This window comes from Aedes albopictus, chromosome 3, assembly GCF_035046485.1.
Source record: "Aedes albopictus strain Foshan chromosome 3, AalbF5, whole genome shotgun sequence".
Lineage (NCBI taxonomy): Eukaryota > Metazoa > Arthropoda > Insecta > Diptera > Culicidae > Aedes > Aedes albopictus.
In genome coordinates, this window is record NC_085138.1 from 214,719,736 (window position 1) to 214,741,270 (window position 21,535).

The following is a 21,535-nucleotide window of genomic DNA, read 5'->3' on the forward strand; positions in this document are numbered from 1 at the left end:
TAAACGGACGAACATAAGGCGCTACTCTTGGATGTGGTAGAGTAGCCATCTTTGGCTCAGCAGACTTTGCACCACATACATTGTTTCACGACCTTCTTCACTTCAGAACGAATCTTGGGGACGTAATACCGTTGGCGCAGTTCATTGACAACAGTGTCGACGTTCGCGTGTCCGTAGCGTTGATGATGTCCAAGAATCAAGAGCTTGTTGACATGATGACCCCTAGGAACTATCACCGGATTTTGGAATTCTGCCGAGTAATACAGCGAAACTTCGTTGATCCGACTACTCATCCGCAACACACCTTTGTCATCTAGAAATGGTGACAACTTTCGAATGCAGCTGCTCTTGTTCAGCGGCTTGCGTTCGTAACTGGGCATCTCACAATTCTTACGCAGGATGGATACCTCTTCGGGGTATTCTGCGCCTTGTATAACTCGCCACAAACTTGCCTCTGCTGCTACGTAATCTCGCTGCTCCAAAACTGCAATCCTACTGCCAGTCGTTTCTCGGTGAGGAGTTCGGCAGCGATGGACGAAGTGATGCAGGTAGCTCAAGTTCTTCACTAGATCCTTCCAGCGAGAAAACTTTCCGAAATCATTAGTTGAGTCGCACACTGCAACGTGGTGTTGAACAGCTTTAGTCTCTTCCTGAGGCTCTGCGTATTTGGCCGGTTGACGCGGCCACTCCTTTTCCGCTCGATGTAGAAATGCTGGTCCCGTGAACCACGGACTTTCTGGATCGAAACACGGACCGCTTCCCCACTTGGTACCCTTGTCGGCGACATTCAGGTTTGTTGGGACGTAGTGCCATTCATCGATACTTGTTTCTGACTGAATCTCAGCAACCCGAAAAGCAACGAATTGCCGAAACTTCCGAGGATCTGCTCTCAACCAAGCGAGAACGGTCGTTGAATCAGTCCACATGTAGCGTTTCTGGACTGGTATGGAGTGATTCTCCTGGATGCTCCTTAGAAGTCTCACTCCAATCACCGCAGCGCACAGTTCGTTTCTTGGAACCGATTGAGGTTTTAGAGGTGTAACTTTCGTCTTCGCGGCTACTAGGGCACAGCGTGGTGAACCTTCGTCGGAAATCCTGAAGTACGCTGCAGCACAGTATGCCATTAGGCTGGCATCAACGAAGATATGTAATTCGAGAGAATCGTAGCTGTCCGGGTGGTAATTCGGGAAATAACACCTTGGAATTCGAACATGTCTCAGATGCGGAGCCAATCGAACCCATCGCTGCCAATTCTCAAAAACATCTGTCGTCACAGGATCATCCCAACTAACACCGGATCTCCAAACATCCTGAATCAAAATTTTTCCGTGCGTTGTATACACACACACACACACACACACACACACACACACACACACACACACACACACACACACACACACACACACACATCGAGATCGTCGGTTTCGCGGATGACGTCGTCCTTTCGATAACCGGTGAGACCCTGGAAGAAGTAGAGATGCTGACGGCGGAGACGATCGGTTCCATCGAGGCCTGGATGAGTGAAGTAAAGCTGCGGTTGGCTCACCATAAGACAGAGGTAGTGCTAGTCAGCAACTGTAAAGCAGTTCAACGGGCCGAAATCAACGTCGGCGGACAGGTTATCCCGTCAAAGCGTGCGTTAAAACACCTGGGCGTGATGGTGGACGACCGATTGAATTTCAATTGCCACGTCGACTATGCCTGTGAGAAGGCAGCGAAAGTTGTTAATGCTGTATCCAGGATTATGCCGAACATCGGTGGACCGAGCAGCAGCAGCAGACGTCTTCTGGCGGGAGTATCCTCTTCGATACTTAGATACGGAGTTCCGGCCTGGGCTACAGCGCTGAAACTGAAGCGGAATCGAACAAAACTTTCGAGCACGTTCCGGCTCATGGCTATTCGTGTGGCGAGCGCGTACAGGACGATATCGTCGGAAGCAGTCTGCATTATCGCCGGGATGGTTCCCATACACATCACCCTGGCAGAGGATGTAGAGTGTTACCGGAGAAGAGGCACAGCAAACGTGAGGAAGACAACCAGAGCGGACTCGTTGGCTAAGTGGCAGCAAGAGTGGAATGACGCGGAGAAGGGTAGATGGACCTACCGGCTTATCCCAGATGTGTCGGTATGGATGTCCTGAAAACACGGAGATGTGAACTTCTACCTAACACAGTTCTTGTCAGGTCATGGATGCTTCAGACAGTATTTGTATCGATTCGGCCATGCAGAGTCCCCATTCTGTCCGACATGCCCAAACAACGAGGAGACACCGGAGCACGTGATATTCGACTGTCCGCGATTTGAAGAAGTACGTGGTGACATGCTAGCGAGCGCTGCTGGAAATCTGAGTCCCAACAACGTAGTAGAGAGAATGTGTCAGGACGAAACCGTATGGAATGCGGTGAACAGAGCGGTCACGCGGATCATGTCAGCTCTCCAGCGGAGATGGCGCGAAGATCAAAGAGTATTGGGTCGCGATCGGAGTAGGCTTGATCCACCGCCGGGGACTTGACCGAGTCGTTCGTTGCGTAGTACCGGTTATAGGTCGTCGGGGCGCCGGTGAACCGGAAGTCTACCACCAACCGGAATCGCCGGGCCGACTTCGGCACCTTACTGGTCGGGTTGAAAACATCGGTGTCGAGAGAACTTCCACCGTCGGGGTCTTTCTCTGTCGGAGTAGGCTAGGTCCGTCCACCGCCGGGGACTAGACCGAGTAGACCGCGAAAAAGCACCGGTGCTTGGTCGTCAGGGCGCCTGTGAACCGGAAGCCAGTCTCCAACCGGAATCTCAGAACCGACCTTGGCACCAGCCTGGGAAGTATCGGTAACGGAAGAAGTTTCAGTGTCGGGGAACTCTTCGTCGGATAGGGTAGATCCACCGTCGGGGACTATCCGAGTCGTGCGCGAAAAGCCGGAGTGCTGAATGGCACACGGACGGCATTAGAATAACAAATTTGGTGTATGTTTGTACCAACTGTGTCGCTGAATGGCGATAGGTTAGGTACGAACACTAAAAAGATTAGAATAACAAATTTAGAAGCGACAAAATGTGCATGAGCACAGAAGAAGAAGAGCGCATGAGCGCATTGCCCCCCCTGAAGCAGTCGCATCAGTGGTACCAGGGGGATCGAGGCGACAAGGTGTAGCAGAGTTTTTCCAATCGGTTTTCTCTGCTCGGGAGGTTGGGAGGAAAAAAAAAAAAAAAAAACACACACACACACACACACACACACACACACACACACACACACACACACACACACACACACACACACACACACACACACACACACACACACACACACACACACACACACACACACACACACACACACACACACACAAGTGAGTGATAGACACTATAGATTCCATAGACTCGCGGAGACATGGTAGAGCAATACGATTTTTGTGTGTATTTAGAGTGGACCGAGCGAATATGACGTCACACAATCCAATGTCGCTATAGAGGTAATCACGTTCAAATGTATGCGTGCCTTTTTTGTACATGTAGTTGTGAAACTGCGAGGAAAATATTTGCACTCTTGCCCCGGACGTTAGTTTTATCATTATTTACCTGTCTTACCCAATTCGATTGGGTAATATTTGCATATACAATCTGAATAGTCTTTCAATCGGCGTGCACTTTTGTGTGAGGAAAAATTTGCGCTAGTGTTCGTGTGTTGAAATGTCACTTATCTCTATTGAACTCGTGACGTTAAGCTCGTTTGGCTACAGGAACTGACAGTCCGTTTGGCTACAGTTGTCTTCGCCTTCACTAGTCTATGGAATCTATAGTGTCTATAAGTGATACCTTAATACTAGCTGCTCTAAAATCTCGTCTAAAATTACCTGATATTGATATAGTCGAAACTCGCTCGTTGAGCCACAACCTCCACCCAACCAGCGAATTCGATTCGTTATACTTATGACACACATGTGATACAAGAATCACTGTACAATTGCGCTTGAAATGAGTGCCACACTGATAATTTTCTCCGATCAGGTCAGTCTTGTTAAAATTTTCTTGACAGTGAGTACCGTTGTACGTGTATCACACTCGTATCACATGTCTGTCCGGGGTATTAGTTGGGTGAACTGACAGCAGCACAAAATTTCTTGAGGGGCGTGCGCATTGTTTTTTTTTTAAATCATGTTTAGGTTGCAAGAAAAAAGTAAAATTTTGTAAATTTTTCAATTTGTTTCACATTTAGAACAAAACTGATACGTTTTGAAAGATACACTACTCGTCATAAGTACGGACTCACAAAAAGTATTGTAACAATATTGCATCACCCTGACTCACCTCGATATCTCCAAAACCTGAGGACTTACAAAGATGCTGTCTTCAGGAAAGTTATTCAGAAGACCAAAAGCAACAATTTTTCCGAAGGCGACATTTCCGTAGGTGTGCTGGTTTTAAAGATATCGAGGTGAGTCAGGGTGATGCAATATTGTTGCAATACTTTTTGTGAGTCCGTACTTATGACGGGTAGTGTAGATATATTAGGCCTGTCCACCTTTGAAAAAATGTTCTCTGATTCTAAAGTCCACCTTCATGTTTTGATTGGCATCCTAAAAGAATTAAGTGGTCAAAATTTCTGCCAAATCCATTGGCATTAACAGGTGCACCAAATCAAATTTGTGTTTTTCGAATATTTTTGAACTTCAAAAAATCATAACTACGCTAAAACTTGTCAAAAATTAATTCTCCCGGCAGAAATTGAAAGATATACTTGTTTGCTACAAGTTCTTCAAATAACGTATCGCAATAAAATAAAGGAACATATATATAATTATCACATTTGTAATCAGAAAAACATTAAAAAGTTGCTTTTTTGATGGATTTTATTCTGGAACACACTAATATACGTGATAAGTTGGATATTTTAAAACGGCATCATTTTCTCCAATGTTTTGTGGTTATTTGCTTCTTTGACATCAGTACTGTAGGAATTGAGCAAAAATTACTAAAATTCGGGATAGCTAGGAACGTCCCAAAAACTAGTGTTGGTTCACAACCTAACGAGGCGACCTGATGCGTGAGAATCATCATCTCACGCAATAGTTGGTGCCAGGCTTGATAATCCTCCTCGAAATCAAAAGAGTTTTGCAACATGCTCTAGAGCGGTGTTTTGCTTTTGCCTCGTCGCGAGGGAGCGAACAAACCCCAAACAGAGAGGCAATACAAACTGAGCGAGGAAGAGGGGAACGAAAAAAGAGCCGATGATTATTTCGGGTTTTTGAGTGCGATTTCGCCTCGAGAGTCTATCTTTGTATGGGAGTGGAACTCGCGAGAGCTTTTTGAGTGTGAGTGGACGTGAGAAACACAACAAGCAATTATGAGTGTTGGACGAACTCCTCGCTGCGTGGCCAGCTCACGCTCGGTGCTGTTGAGGATTTGCGTTGTGTTTTCTGAGTTTTATTTTCACTCCTCAGAAAATCGCTAAAATCGCTTCCTCATTTTCTCGCGAGGGAGTTTCTGTCAAGCCTGGTTGGTGCTGCCGCTCGCACTTGAGCGAGATTTTTTACGCGTTCTGGCAACTCGGCTCACAGCCGACTGCGGGACCAGCATACCCAGCCCGACCACCCCACCCATTCCTAGTTAGACAGCCCGACAGAGCACAGCCTATTAAATTTCTAATTAGACCGAAAGTGAAAGTTAATAAAGTGCATAGGAGTGTTACAGAATAAAGTTGGTCGTCGTCTGTACTAAGTCGTGTTAACTGTAATCTTTTCTGCTACCGAGCTATCGTGCCAGAACGTTCCCGTTGTGCTATTTTTGTGTGCTGTTGTTCGTTGGGTTATCTCCGGCGGCGTTCTGGTTATTGTGCACTCTAGTTTTGTGAGACGTTGGCATTGCATGTGCTGAAGATATCGGCCCGGAGTGTATTTGGACCGCCAGCTAGGGTAGCTGGAATTAAATTGAAGCCCCGAGTAAGCGGCGGAGTGGTGAAACCCGAAAAAGAACCACAACGTAGGGGATACGCGCCATCATAATTTTGGTGCCGTGACCAGGATTTCGTCCTAGTCACCACGTGCTGAGCCGTCCACTGGGCGCTGCCATATTGGACCTCAGTTCATCAAAGCAACGTTCGCCATCCTGCCTGCTGCTTGTAATTCAATACAAGGCTCGTTTAATCGGGCGTAAGGTAACGACCTGTCCGATAAAATTTGCGCACATCGCAGGTGCCCTTTAGATCTGCGTTTCTGTCTTTTTTGCATGCACGAACTGCTACCGGCGACTCCCGTTCCACGATATCTACCATTCATTCCTGCATGTGACATCGCTTGTGGCCTCGAAGCGCCATCTTGCTGCCCAGTGTTGAAGACAATTGGGCCATTGTCTACCGTGGCGTCCCCAGCCGCGGGAATTCTGGATCATTCCATCAGTGTGACCGGTTGATTTGGTGCTGTAGCGTCCCCAGCTGCAGCAACGCACACTATCGGAGCAAAGTGTCTCAAACGGTCATCGTACGACATCGGTGGTTGATTCAGTTCGTCAGGTTCGACGATCTGAACCGCCTGAGGTACAGCATACTTCCTGTATCGAGCGGAATTTAAATAATACAAGGCAAATTCTTGCCTTGGACAAGGTGAGTACCTTTCCAAGTGCTTTATCGTACCTTCTGTGGGTCTACTTGTGGTCTTCTGGTTGGCAGGTCTCTCCCTGGACTGATTTTTCGCGCCTTTGGATCCCTCCTACCGCTGCCGAGGACAATGGACGATCAGCAGCAGATCCAACAGCCGCTATTGCAGTCAACGAGCCAACTCACAGCACGCCGAGCGACACTTTTGGCTGCATTGGGCCGGGCAGAGGCATTTGCGACGGGATACGATGTTCAACGTGATCAAGCGCAGCTACCTCTGAGGTTGGAGTACCTTAACGGCGTCTGGAACAACCTGGAATCAGTGCAGTCGCAGCTAGAGGACAGCGAAACAACCGAAGAAGGTAGGGCATATCATGCAAATGTTCGGGCTGAGTTCGAGCCTCGACTTTTCGAAATTAAAGCCAGTCTGATTTCCAAATTACCTCCGCCTTCTGCTTTTGGCGCTCAAGTCCCTCAACCCCCTCAAGTTTCTTCCACTCTCTCTGGGATCAAATTGCCAACGATTTCTCTGCCGGAGTTCGATGGCGATTATATGCAATGGCTTGCATTCCATGATACATTTCTCGCACTCATCCACTCCAATCAGGACGTGCCGGATATACAAAAGTTCCACTATTTGCGGGCAGCTGTCAAGGGGGAAGCTGCCCAGTTGATCGAATCTATTGGGATTAGCTCCGCTAACTATGTTCTGGCTTGGGATACGTTGAAAAATCGGTATTCGAACGACTATCTTCTTAAGAAGCGGCACCTGCAGGCACTCTTCGACGTCCCCTGTATGAAGAAGGAGTCTGCTGCATCACTGCACGGGTTGGTGGACGAATTTGAACGGCATACGAAGATCCTGAACCAGCTTGGGGAACCGACCGATTCGTGGAGCACCATCCTGGAGCATCTGCTGTGCACACGTCTACACAACGACACGGTGAAGGCTTGGGAGGACCATGCGTCTACGGTGGCGAACCCAGACTACGCCTGCCTCCTCGATTTTCTCCAGCGACGAACCCGAGTTTTGGAATCAATCTCCGTGAACCACCACGCACCGAATTCAGCACCTTCTGCTAGTCATTCCACTCAGCCGCCGAGGAAGAATCATCACAATTCCCAGTTTCGAGTCTCTTCTTGTGCAACTACTACCAATTCAGGGGAGAAATGCATCGCCTGTGGTCAATCGCATGCGGTGATTAGGTGCCAGAAGTTCCTCAATCTTTCGTCGAACGAGCGCCAGCAACTCGTTGAAGCAAAGCGTTTGTGCCACAACTGCATCAGAGGAAACCACTTCGCTCAAAATTGTCCATCCAGTTTTACTTGTCGGAGGTGTAACCGACGCCATCACACGCTTCTCCACCCTGAACAGTCCGAGGTTCCACGCAGGTCCGGCAGCCAAGCCACAACGCCTAGTTCAACAGCTCCACCCTCTTTGAATGCTTCGTCTGTAGTCGAGTCGCCTACTCAATCCATGGTTGCAGCATCTGAAACTACACAAAGTGTTGAAGTCAGCACGCCTCTACAAAATCATCGTGAAAACGTTTTCCTACTTACCGTGATTGTGAAAGTCATCGACGACTACGGTGTAGAACATCTGGCTCGCGCGCTTCTGGACAGTGCGTCCCAACCAAACCTCATCACAGATCGTATGGCGAAGATTCTGAGGCTGCGACGACAGAAGGTGGATGTGACCGTCCAAGGGGCCGGCAAACTCTCAAATTCGGTACGAGACTCCGTCTTTGCCCAGATTCAGTCGAGGAAGGAGGACTTCTCGTGCAGCGTCAGCTTCCTGGTGATGGACAAATTGACGGCCAACCTCCCTTCGCAAAATGTTTCAACTGTAGGTTGGAAGATCCCGACAGACCTGTTTCTCGCCGATCCAACCTTTAATGAAAGTCAACCCATCGACATGCTACTTGGAGCAAAACATTTCTACGCGTTCTTCCCCAGCGCTGCACGTATTCAGCTAGACCAAAACCTCCCCCTCCTGGTCGACAGCGTCTTCGGCTGGATCGTCGTTGGATCTTCAAGCACGGCTTCCCCCGCTTTTTGTGCGCCTACGACTTGTGAAGTCGTCACCGTTTCGATGATTTCCCTGGAGGAGAGCATGGAGCGATTTTGGCAGACAGAAGAACTGACATCCTCGGACAACTACTCAGTTGAAGAACGACAATGTGAAGCCCTGTACCAGTCTACAGTTTCCCGGAATTCTGAAGGCCGCTACGTTGTCCGATACCCCCGGAAACCCGAATTCAACCAGCTGCTAGGCAAATCCAAGGAAAACGCTCGACGACGATTCGAATGCTTGGAGAGGAAACTGGAACGAAACCCGCAATTGAAGCAAGATTATCACCATTTCATGAGAGAGTATCTCTCCCTCGGCCACATGCGCCTGGTCGAAGCGGACGATGAAGAAAATTCTCCAACCTATTACCTGCCCCACCACCCCGTAATTAAGGAGGCAAGCACGACGACGAAGGTCCGTGTCGTGTTTGATGGCTCGGCAAAGACCTCCACCGGCTTCTCCCTCAACGAAGCTCTTTGCGTTGGTCCCGTTGTGCAGGACGATCTTCTCAACATTATTCTGCGTTTTCGAACCTTCCCTATCGCTCTGGTGGGCGATATTGCCAAGATGTACCGGCAGGTACTCATTCATCCCGATGATACACCACTCCAACGTATTCTGTGGCGTTTTTCCAAAGAATCCCCGGTGCAATCGTACGAACTCCTCACCGTTACGTACGGTCTGGCGCCATCGTCATTCCTAGCGACTCGGACTCTCCAGCAACTGGCGGATGATGAAGGTCAAGCATTCCCCGAGGCAGCCCCGGCATTGAAAAAAAGCTTCTACGTCGATGACTTTATTGGCGGAGCTCAAACTATTGAAGAAGCTATCCAGCTACGAAACGAACTCAGCGGACTACTTGAGAAAAGTGGACTCGAGCTTCGGAAGTGGACGTCCAATCGGCTTGAAGTCCTGCAAGGCCTCAGCGATGAGCAAGTCGGTACGCAATCTTCTCTTCAGTTTGCTCCGCACGAAACTATAAAAGCGCTTGGAATTAGCTGGGAACCAGGAACCGACTGTCTGCGATTCGATTCCCAAGTTCGAAATATCGATGAACCTCCAACTAAGCGGTCGATTCTCTCCGATATTGCCAAGCTTTTCGACCCTCTCGGGCTCATTGCACCTGTCGTGGTTCGCGCTAAGATCCTGATGCAAGAACTATGGCTATTATCCTGCGACTGGGACGAACCCGTGCCAGATCCTGTGAAGTCCAAATGGGAATCATACTACCAAGACCTGTCGAAGATCTCCGAGCATCGAGTAGAACGCTACGCATTCCTTCCCGATTCGACCGTTCAGTTTCATACCTTTGCAGATGCCTCTCAAGCTGCATACGGAGCCTCCACATACGCGCGATGTGAAGACGACCAAGGACGAGTGCGTATACATCTCCAAGCATCAAAATCCCGAGTAGCTCCCCTCAAGCGGCTAACAATTGCGCGATTGGAACTGTGTGCAGCCGTTGTAGCAGCTCATTTGCACGACCGCATCAAAAAGGCCATCGGTATAGACGTGTCGTCATCATATTTCTGGTCGGATTCAGCGGTTACACTACAGTGGCTTCGAGCACCCCCAAACACCTGGCCAACCTTCGTGGCCAATCGTGTTTCAGAAGTTCAGCAATATACCCACGGCTGTCAATGGAAACACGTTCGCGAAGTCGAGAACCCAGCCGATTTGGTCTCACGCGGCATGTCTGTCGACGAATTCCTTCGGAGCGAATTGTGGAATCAAGGTCCCGGCTGGTTGGCCAACTCGCCGCAAGACTGGCCCGTGTTGATTCCCCCAGGAGTATCAGGAGAAGAGTTGGAAATCAAAACCACCGTTGCAGTCATCCAAACACCAACATCCGTTCACCCTCTATTCCTCCGCTGGTCCTCCTACAGCCGTCTGCTACACGTCGTCGGATACATGCTTCGTTTCGTCACCAACATCCGAACCAAAGTCCGTACAATGCCATCGTCACCAAGTTCTCCTATCGGCGTAGCACTTACTGTTGCCGAAATTGCCAAAGCCAAAACGCTTCTCGTTCGATTAGCCCAACAAGACGGATTCGCAGAGGAAATCAAGCAGCTGAACAAAGAGAAAACTGTCGGCAAACAGTCACACATACGCCGGATGAGTCCATTTTTTGACCCAGAGGGAGTGTTGAGAGTCGGAGGTAGACTGAACTTCGCCCTACTGCCCTACCAAGCCAAACACCCTGCACTGCTGCCTACCAAACACCCGTTCACGCGCCTGGTTTTCGAACATTTTCACCGCAAGTTGCTTCACGGCGGCGGGCGCCAACTCCTAACCGCAATCCGTGAAGAGTTCTGGCCACCCCGTGGCCGCAGACTGGCTCAAACCGTTGTCAGAAACTGTTTCCGCTGCACTCGTCTAAATCCAACGCCAGCTGTACAACAAATCGGCCAACTACCATCCCAGCGGGTCATTCCAAGCCGGCCCTTCAGTGTCACCGGAGTAGATTACGCTGGTCCACTTTACCTTCGTCCCATCCACAAACGTGCTTCGCCAGCCAAAGCATATCTGTGCCTGTTTGTCTGTTTTTCTACAAAAGCGGTACACTTGGAGCTGGTCAGTGATCTGTCCACTCAAGGCTTCTTGAATTCGTTACGTCGCTTCATCTCTCGACGTGGACGTCCAAGTCACATTCATTCAGACAATAAAAAAAATTTCGAGGGGGCTAAGAACGAATTGAGCGAGCTATTCCACAGGTTCAGCGATCAAGTACAGCAAGACAGCATAACATCCGCATGCGCCGACGAAGGTATCCTATGGCACTTAACCCCACCCAAAGCTCCACATTTTGGAGGCCTTTGGGAAGCTGCCGTCAAGGTTGCAAAGCGACATCTCTATCGGCAGCTAGGATCGACACGATTATCGTTCGAGGACATGTGCACGATTCTCACTCAAATCGAAGCTGTGATGAATTCCCGTCCGCTGCTACCGATGACTGAGGACCCAAACGATTTGGCAGCTTTGACGCCGGCACACTTCCTGATTGGATCGTCGCTACAAGCCCTGCCCGGCCCAGACCTGCACAACGTACCGCCGACTAGACTGGAGCACTACCAACAGCTGCAGCAACACGTTCAGCGTTTTTGGGTCCACTGGAGGAAGGACTATCTTCAAGAGCTGCAGCAGGACACTCGTGGTTGGAAGCGCAACGATGAAATCATCCCCGGAAGAATGGCCATCCTAGTCGACGAGATGCAACCCACTTTGCGTTGGCCTCTTGCGCGCATTGAATCGGTGATTCCTGGGAAAGACCAACTAGCCCGAGTTGTTTTGCTGCGCACTGCCCGTGGTACTATCACTCGTCCCATCGCCAAAATATGCCTGCTTCCGAACACTGTCGTCACGACGAACTGCGAAAATCCATCAGCGTCCACTTCCAATGAGCAGCAACCAGCATAGCACATTAGTTTTAAACTAGGCTAAAAAGACAATTCCTGTTAGTTTAAGAGAAAATTGTTTAGTTCATTTCACATTAGCGATAAGATCGAAGTTGTTTGTTTTTGTTTACGTTTCTTCTTTTTCTTCTTTATGGCTCGACGTTCCCACTGGAACTTGGCCTGCCTCTCTTTAACTTAGTGTTCTTTTAAGCATTTCCACAGTTATTAATTAAAGGGCTTTCTGTGTCTACCATTGCATGAATTTGTTCATTGTGAGGCAAGGACAATGATACATCATGCCCAGGGAGTCGAGAAAATTTTTCCGACTGGAACTCGAACTCGCCGTCTCCGGATTGGCGATCCATAGCCATAACCACTAGGCTAACTGGAGACCCTGTTTACGTTTCTGTGTGTTGAACTAGTTCAAGGCGGCGGGTATGTTGGTTCACAACCTAACGAGGCGACCTGATGCGTGAGAATCATCATCTCACGCAATAGTTGGTGCTGCCGCTCGCACTTGAGCGAGATTTTTTACGCGTTCTGGCAACTCGGCTCACAGCCGACTGCGGGACCAGCATACCCAGCCCGACCACCCCACCCATTCCTAGTTAGACAGCCCGACAGAGCACAGCCTATTAAATTTCTAATTAGACCGAAAGTGAAAGTTAATAAAGTGCATAGGAGTGTTACAGAATAAAGTTGGTCGTCGTCTGTACTAAGTCGTGTTAACTGTAATCTTTTCTGCTACCGAGCTATCGTGCCAGAACGTTCCCGTTGTGCTATTTTTGTGTGCTGCTGTTCGTTGGGTTATCTCCGGCGGCGTTCTGGTTATTGTGCACTCTAGTTTTGTGAGACGTTGGCATTGCATGTGCTGAACACTCAGCCAAATAACCTTAAGATTTCCATAAGGCCCAACTTATGGAACGGCCTTTAAATAATTCATAATGATTCGGATGAATTTCATAAGGTCACTCTATGACGTAAAATCGTCTCACAGCTTGGCTTTTATTCATGTTTAGCAACATTGAATTCTCAAGCGTCGGTAGCCGTGTGGATAAGTCACGGGCTCGGTGATCTCGACGTTCATTGATCGAATCCAGTCTGCATCATATTAAGATTTTTTTGTTCTTTTCATAAGTCTATCTTATGAAATTTGTCATAGCAAGCACGATCAATTTTCATAAGGTATTCTTATGTCATCCATAATAATTAGTTATAGCAAATTTTCATAAGGTATTTCGATGAATTTCGCTAGTTTTTTTCGCTGAGTGAAGATATCGGCCCGGAGTGTATTTGGACCGCCAGCTAGGGTAGCTGGAATTAAATTGAAGCCCCGAGTAAGCGGCGGAGTGGTGAAACCCGAAAAAGAACCACAACGTAGGGGATACGCGACATCAACTAGTTTTTCGGGGGCAATCACGCTGTGGCGTGAAATTGTACCGAACGTAGTAGCTTTGCCCTTGTAGTTTGCCTTGGCTACCTCTATCGCGGATGTCAACAAACAAGCGTGTTGGCCATCAATGAACTTGTCCACGGTGACGTCACACGCCAACGAACGGCAAGATGTAAAACGGTAACTGCGGGCCTTGTTGACAAAAATCGCTGCTCGCATCTTGCATCCGGCAAGATCCGGTGAACATCCAGTGAACTTTCGGTCACTGGATGTTCATGAATGTTTCATTTTAAGTAAACAGTGCCCGCATTTGCAGAAGAAAGGAAGAATCAACTCGGGAAAAAAAGAAAACCGTGGATAAGTCCATGGACTTATCCACGCTTTTCTTTTTTCCCGAGTTGATTCTTCTTTTCTTCTACAAATGCGGGCACTGTTTACATAAAAATTCATTTAATGACACAATCATGAACATCCAGTGACCGAAAGTTCACTGGATGTTCACCGGATCTTGCCGGATGCAAGATGCGAGCAGTGATTTTTGTCAACAAGGCCCGCAGTTATCGTTTCACATCTTGCCGTTCGTTGGCGTGTGACGTCACCGTGGACAAGTTCATAGGGAACTGCATGGAATTCATTCCTTCTCTATCACTCTTACAGAAATTTTGTAAACAACAAGGCCAAGAAACATCACAATCCCATACAAAATCAAAACAATGCAGCGCCCTATATCAGTGCTGACGCGATTCAACTTTCTGCGTGCCAAAGCGTGATTGCCCCCGAAAAGCTAGTTTTTGGGATGTTTTTGGCTTTCCCGATTTTTTATAATTTTTGCTCAATTCCTACAGTATTGATGTAGTCCCCAATGTTGTTGAGGATGTTTTTCGGAGATTACTCAACTTAACCCTTTGGAGCCAGAGGAGACATATAAGGACTGCATTGTTAATTATGAGTACACCTGAAAATTGCTGTATCTGCAAATGTTTTATTTATTTTGAAAAATTAAATTCAATTACATTGTTTATTGACCATCAGAAAAGCCCATGGTATCATTTTATATTTAATTTTTCGTTGATCTTGCCAGCTCTCGCACCTTCTTCTTGGTGTTCTTCATAAGGTTTTGGACAACCGTTCCGTCGATGGTTTTGCTTGGTTTGACCCAGTTTTTCCTAAATTTGATTACGTCCTCTGCTCCTCTATTCTTTTGCCGTAGTTTCTCTTTTATCAAATTAAAATTCTTCTTAATGGGCCTTATTTGCGGGCAATTTGAAGGATTCATCGCCTTTTCCACAAATTGAACATTGCTTTCTTCATACCAGTCAAAGGTGTCACGCGCATGGTTGCAAGATGCCAAATCTGACCAAAATAATGTAGGACCTCTGTGCTTCCAGATGAGTGGCAGAATTGGTTTCTGGAGACATTCCTTCCGGTATATTTCGACGTTCATTCATGGGACGGTGAAGAATGGTGACGATTTCATACCACTTACTTTGACAAATTGCTTGCCAAACCAACACATTTTCCCAAGTTTTTCGCAAAAAAAAACGATTTCTCCGAATTCGGAACATTAGAGCGACGCTTCACAGTGAAAAACTGCCCCTGGAAATGCCTTGTTGTCAAATTTGACATACGTTTCATCATCCATGATTAGGCACATGTAATTTTTGCTCAACACATCGTCGTACTGTTTCCAAGCCCGAGTTTTCACATAATCCACCAGAATTTGAATTCTTTGGACATTTCTGTTTTGGGTAGGTCTTCAGGGAATTACGCTCCTTGGCGCACTGAATCATACCAATAGTCGTTCCGCACTTTTTTGCGCAATCTATGATAAATACCTCCTTTTTTCCTTTGAAGATTTTGCAAATTTTGCTGTCCAAATTTGACTTGGACACACCTGGTTTTCTATTGCATCCGGGTGAGTCTATCAATGTGTTATGCATACCGAATCGTTTGAAACATTTTGAACAGCAAAAACCCTAACACCTCCGACTTTTGCTAATTTTCTTAGCGATAATCATTTTTCATTGCAGTACTTTGTCACAATCGATTTTCGCTTCTCATGCGGAAACACTCACATTGTTCCACTTGAAGAAAAAAAAACTTTTAATGAAGGTTATCTTTTATTACAATGCTAGTAACACATAAACACATAGCAGTTGTCAAAATAATACTTAGTCTTTTTAATATGTACAGAGCCTCAAAGATGTACTCATATTGACCGATACAGTCCTTATGACCCTGGCAAAGTGATTGTATTGTTTTTTTTTAAATATGAAATAGAAATTCTTCTCGATTATCGGTAAAGTTTAAGGAATCAAAAACTTATTTGCTCGCCCCTTGGAACTACACATTGGTTGTCATTTTCAGTATGACATTGAATTATGACATCCAGGTACTTTTTCGTTGGCTGACAGCTCAACTAACGGAGGCCCAACTAAAAATTCACTCAACTATTAAACCCCCAACTAAAGAACATGTATCTCTGATTATTATATGTTTCGCCAAATTTCCTGAATTTTCGGATAAAAATATAAAACAAGGGTACCCCTTTGGTCCCGACATTATAAAAACGTGAAAAAACTAAAATAATAGTATATTTTTTACACCTAAACACAATTTGGTCCCTTCATCGTATTTTTTTTTTTTCCTAATAACTACAATTCAATAGCTTGGAAATAAAAAAAAGAAGTTTAAAATTGGTCAACTGGTTCAAAAGTAATGATTTTTCGAAAAATTTTAGTTTTAAAAAACCTTGATTTTTAGGACCACCCTATCTGAAAATTGGTCACCCTAATGTCGAAGGAAAAAAATAAGGATCTAATTATTTTTGAAGAACAACGAACCTATCAAGTTTCACGACAATCGGAATAGCACTTTATCGTTTTTCTATGGAATGGCTGTTTGTATATATATTTTTCAACGGCCTCAACCTAGGCCTCAACGTCATTTAAAAGTGTTATTTTATTTGGAGCTTGCAACATTGTTTTTCAGATTCTGAAGTTTTTAGGTGCTCGAAATTTACCAAAAATTTTATTGAGAATAGATTTTTTTTTCGGCAAAGTATAGTTTGCTTCGCATATAAAATAAGAAAAAAAAATCCATTTTGTATTATTGCTACCGGAGTGCACGTACGCAGTGTATTTCATATTTCCCTACATGCACAGTAGTCACTGTTAATTCATTTTATTCGAACTCTCGTATTCATTCGCTTATAAGCGGTATATGATTTCGTTAGAACAAAAAATTGTTGTTGAGTATGCGCAGAAGTTTCACATGCGTAGACGTTGCATAGCGTTAAAAATAACTCGTATGTTGACACCAAGATCAAGCAATGTGCGGTAAATTGTGTTGATGCCATTACTTTAGTAATATTGTGCTCGATAATTTAGTCCCAGCTGAGTTATTAACAGAAGAGAAAATCGATAAAGAAAAATCGATCACTGTCGTTACGTCCACATGAAACACGAGGAGATTTATCTTTTAATTAGAACTTAAGGAAATCTGGTGTTTATTATCAAGTGCATTATTAAATTAAAAAAAAAACTAATTTTTATTGTTTCCTGCTAACTAATGATGTTGATTTAGATACGAATTATGTGAAATATATAGCTACTTGAAAGACATTTTAGGATACACGTGACTGATCTTGTGTTGTCTGTGATTTCGAAACCTGCGTCAATATAAACATGCATCCCATGAATTCTAAAGTTGTGCTGGCCAAAAAAGATAGTGATCAGCAAAATAAAATGAGCTGTACCAATCCTTTATTAGGAACTCAAATTTGTTCCCATGTAAACACCGGTACCAAATCAAAAATATCGTTGACAAAAACTGCTAAGCTGGTAACATTGCAGAGAAAAGAAACCGTAAAAGAAGATGTTCTGAAAACTATTTCAACGAACAAGAAGGCATCGAGCATTAGTGCAAGCATTGCTAAATTTGAACAAAATGTAAACGGAACTGTTCCAAAATTGTCATGGAAAAGTTATATTAAGTCAAACACTCGTGAAAATAAGGACGGGCAAAGTGATCAAACACTACCGATGGAAACAACATTTCGTGCGAATTATAATTTGAAAAATGATAAAAAGGAAAACGCATCAAACAATGCAGTACCATCGAAACGATCGATTCTCACAAAAAATAAGGACACGACGAAATTGAATTTGTTCAATTTCATTGATAATACGAAAATCAAAACAAGCTCTAAAAAAAAGGGTCATGTGAATAAAACAAAAAATGACGGACCGGCAAAGACAGTAAAATTAACAGTAAGAAAAAATACTGATATTAATAATGTGTTGCAAGAAAACCTCCATTTTGGCACTATGCCTCTAAATTTTCACGACAAGAAAATAATTATAAAAACAAAAGACGACGCAAGTAATATCACTCATAATTATCCGCCGTCATTATTTCAAAACACATTAGGAATAACATCGCCATCCGCAATTATTGCAATGCAATTACCACCGTACTTCAAAAACTACAGTTTTGCTTTGTATTCTTCGTTAAATATAGATTTTTATAGCAAAGAGATAAAAATTTTAATGAACCAAAAACTGAATTCGGATTTATTGTCTAGTTTAGTAAGATCACCTACGAAGGATTCCGCCTACAAGTTGCATCCAAACAATTATCATGTGCTAATAATGAATTGTATTCCAACAACTGGAAAAACAAAGGTAAATATTTGGTTGCAGACATTTGGATTTGGATTATTTTCTTGTTTGTATTAATATATGTAGTATATCAAAAATGTGGCACAAATATTAAAATGACCAGGCCCACTGTGTAGACCAATGTGGGGAGATACAGGGGGTGGCCAAAATGTTTGGGATAGGCAACTTTTTTTCTCCCACAAAAAAATCAGCATGCTGTAACTTTTTGTATATACATCAAAAAATCTCAAATTTTGACTGTTTATCAACCTGCTATATGTGCATTATTGGTACAAATTTGGGCTCGATTGAATAATTTTTCGTGATGTTAGAACCGTTCGAGTAAAACACTATGTTTTAGACATCTCATTTTTGAGCTGTCATATCTCGGAAACCAGTGAACCGAATTTAATGATTTTTTTTTTTAACGTTCATCAACATATGTGTGAAGAATTAGCAATAAGTTAAAATTCACAAATACAAAGAAATATATAAAAAAAAAACAATATATATTTAGTCAATACATTGTAATAAAATGTAATATTTTCTCACGGCGAATTAGGTTATACCGGGTTGAAATTTTTACCCATATAGGGGAAAATAAGTCAAATTTACAATACCACACAAAAATTACTAAATGTGTTCTTCTTTTAATCTAAATAGGCTCCAATGTATCAGATTAAAGATAACTTGAGAACAAAAGTGGAAAATCTTTGGACATCAACATTAAAATTTATTGACATTGACTTAAAAAAAATACATTTTTTCGAGAAAAATCCAAAAAGTGTCAATCCATGATAACTTTTTTCAACGTTCAAAAAGTATCTATGTGTTAATAGTTTATGAAGCATTTTTATATTGTTAGTGTACGTTCAAAATTTCATTCAATTCGGTTCACTGGTTTCCGAGATATGACAGCTCAAAAATGAGTTGTCAAAAAATAGTGTTTTACCCGAACGGTTCTAACTTTGCGAAAGATTAATCAATCGAGCCCAAACTTGTACCAATAATGCACATATAATAGGTTGACAAACAGTCAAAATTTCAGATTTTTTAATGCACTCTTTGAAAAGTTATAGCATGTTGAACTTTTTTGTGAGAGAAAAAAAAAAGTTGTGTCCTCGATATTCGCGGGAATGGACTGTATCGAACGAGTTTCGGTTTTTTGGGTGTTTAACAAATTACGTAATGAAATTTTTGTTTTATTTCTAGTTGGTGGCGTGTTGCCAGAATCAACATCTTCCGGGGCGTTGAAATTGGAAATTTCAAGATTCCAACTTCTGGTCGTCCTTCTCGTCGTCTAGTGGTAGCAAGCAGATCTTCTTCACGGCTCGCTTGGTAGTGCCGTTCTTGGTTTGCAAGCTCACCACGCGTGTGTTCCCGTCCTTGCCCGGATGCAGCTCAATGATGCGGGCCAGAGCCCACTTCAACGGTGGTGCGTTCTCGTCAATGATGACTACCATGGCTCCAACCTTGAATTCGGTGACCTTCAAATCTCGTTGGCGTTTCTGAAGTTCGTGCAGATATTCGTTCATCCACACTCTCCAAAACTTCTGCTTCAAATCCTGGATGAATTGCAAACGCGACAACCTGCCTTGCGGAATACTGGCGTATGAAGGTTCCGGTATGGCTTGGAATTCTCTCCCAATTATGAAATGTGCTGGCGTAATGGCGTTCAAATCATTGGGGTCGTCGGAAGCCGGTGTGAGAGGACGGGAGTTCAAAATTGCTTCCACCTGTGCGAGGACGGTTGACAGAGCCTCAAACGTCAGACGATGTTCAGCGAGAACTAGCTTCAGATGCGATTTCACTGATTTAACTCCCGCCTCCCAGATTCCTCCGAAATGCGGGCTCCGAGGAGGAATAAATGACCATTCAATTCCTCTTGGTGCGCAGTATTCGTTAACAGCACGGATGTGCTGCTCGTCGTGAAACAGTTCAGCTAAGCGACACATATGGTTGTTGGCGCCTTCGAAATTAGTTGCGTTGTCTGAATACAGCTTCTGCACCAGGCCTCGGCGACTGACAAATCGCTGAAGTGCGCCCATGAAAGAGTCCGAACTCAAATCCGACACAGCCTCAAGGTGCAGAGCACGCGTGGCCATGCAAACGAATACGCATACGTATCCCTTCGTGGTTGTCGGATGTCTAGAGATTGCGCTTGATCGAAGGTTGAATGGTCCCGCAAAGTCCAACCCGGTATGCGAGAATAAGGGGGACGGCTTGACACGGTAATCCGGAAGATCTCCCATTAGCTGCGTGGATTTCTTGGGTCTCATCCGGAAACACGGTATGCAGTGATGTACTATGCTTCGGATGATGTTCTTTGCCTTCAGTGGCCAGTATTGTTGCCGGACGACTCCAAGCAGGCTTCGTTGACCAAGATGGAAGTTAGTACGATGCAAGTGCCGGATCAAGTTGATTGTTAGCGGATGTTTATCTGGAAGGACTGCTTGATGGCGATGCTCGTACGGTATGGCCGCGTTCCTCAAGCGTCCGCCAACACGTAGAACTCCGTCGCTTGGGTCGATAAACGGATTCATGTTCTGAAACGGCAGCTTGAAGTCATTTCCGGACCGTATTGCGTGTAGCTCCTGGAAGAATACTTCAGCTTGCACTAAGCGCGTAATCAAAGTTGATGCTCGCTTGATTTCGGATGCTGTCGGTAGCCCCTTGGTCAACTGCTGTCGACCGCTTCTGATGTAATCGCAGAATCGAATCACATATGCCATTGCTCGCTGTATGATCATATACCGACTGACCCGATCAAATAACGGTAATCTCGAGTGTTCGGTAGCAGAAACGAGAACGGTCTTTCTCATTTCCGGAACCTCTTCTTCCGAAAGTGGTGGTGGCTGGTCGATAAGCGGCTGCGCGTTCTGGAAGCTTGGAGGCCCATTCCACCAGAGCCTTCGTCCTTCCAATTCCGATGGTGCTACGCCGCGGGAAATCAGATCCGCAGGGTTTTCCCTCGAAGGAATGTACTGCCAAGTATAACCAGCGGTCAAGTGCTGGATCTGCCTAACTCGGTTTCCGACGAAGACCGTCAGTACATCCGGAGCCTTCTGCAGCCAACAGAGAACTATTTGCGAATCTGACCACAGTCTAACAGAACTGAAATCGATGTCGATGGCTGCTAGTACCTTTGCTGTAAGCTGCGAGAGCAACAACGCTGCTAATAGTTCGGCCTTCGGAGTTGTAATTTCCTTCTACTTGTTCTTCTTTCGTGGTAGAATTCGTGACTTCGTGAGAATCATCTTCGCTGTTCCATCGTTGCATTGCGTCCGAGCATACAGACAGGCGCCATATGCCATGTCTGACGCATCAGCGAATCCGCAGAGCTCGCGTGCGCAAGCTCCATCACTAAGGATCCACCGTTCGATCTTCACGTTGTTCAAGCTGTGTAGTTGATCACGATAGTCC

At 45.2% G+C, this 21,535-nt stretch overlaps 1 protein-coding gene across 19 annotated transcripts in view; it reads left to right on the forward strand.

Annotated features, from left to right (window-relative positions):
• LOC109405099 (unconventional myosin-XVIIIa) overlaps positions 1 to 21,535 on the forward strand; it is a 1,227,991-nt gene that overhangs the window by 759,982 nt on the left and 446,474 nt on the right. Inside the window, exon 1 of one of the 19 annotated variants that reach the window (XM_062861184.1) lies at positions 13,977 to 18,136. The exons of the other annotated variants lie outside the window; for them this stretch is intronic. Coding sequence (XP_062717168.1) covers positions 17,138 to 18,136 — 999 coding nt within the window. The 5' untranslated portion in view covers positions 13,977 to 17,137. Of the gene's footprint in view, positions 1 to 13,976; positions 18,137 to 21,535 lie in introns of those variants that run through there. 19 annotated transcript variants of the gene reach the window in all.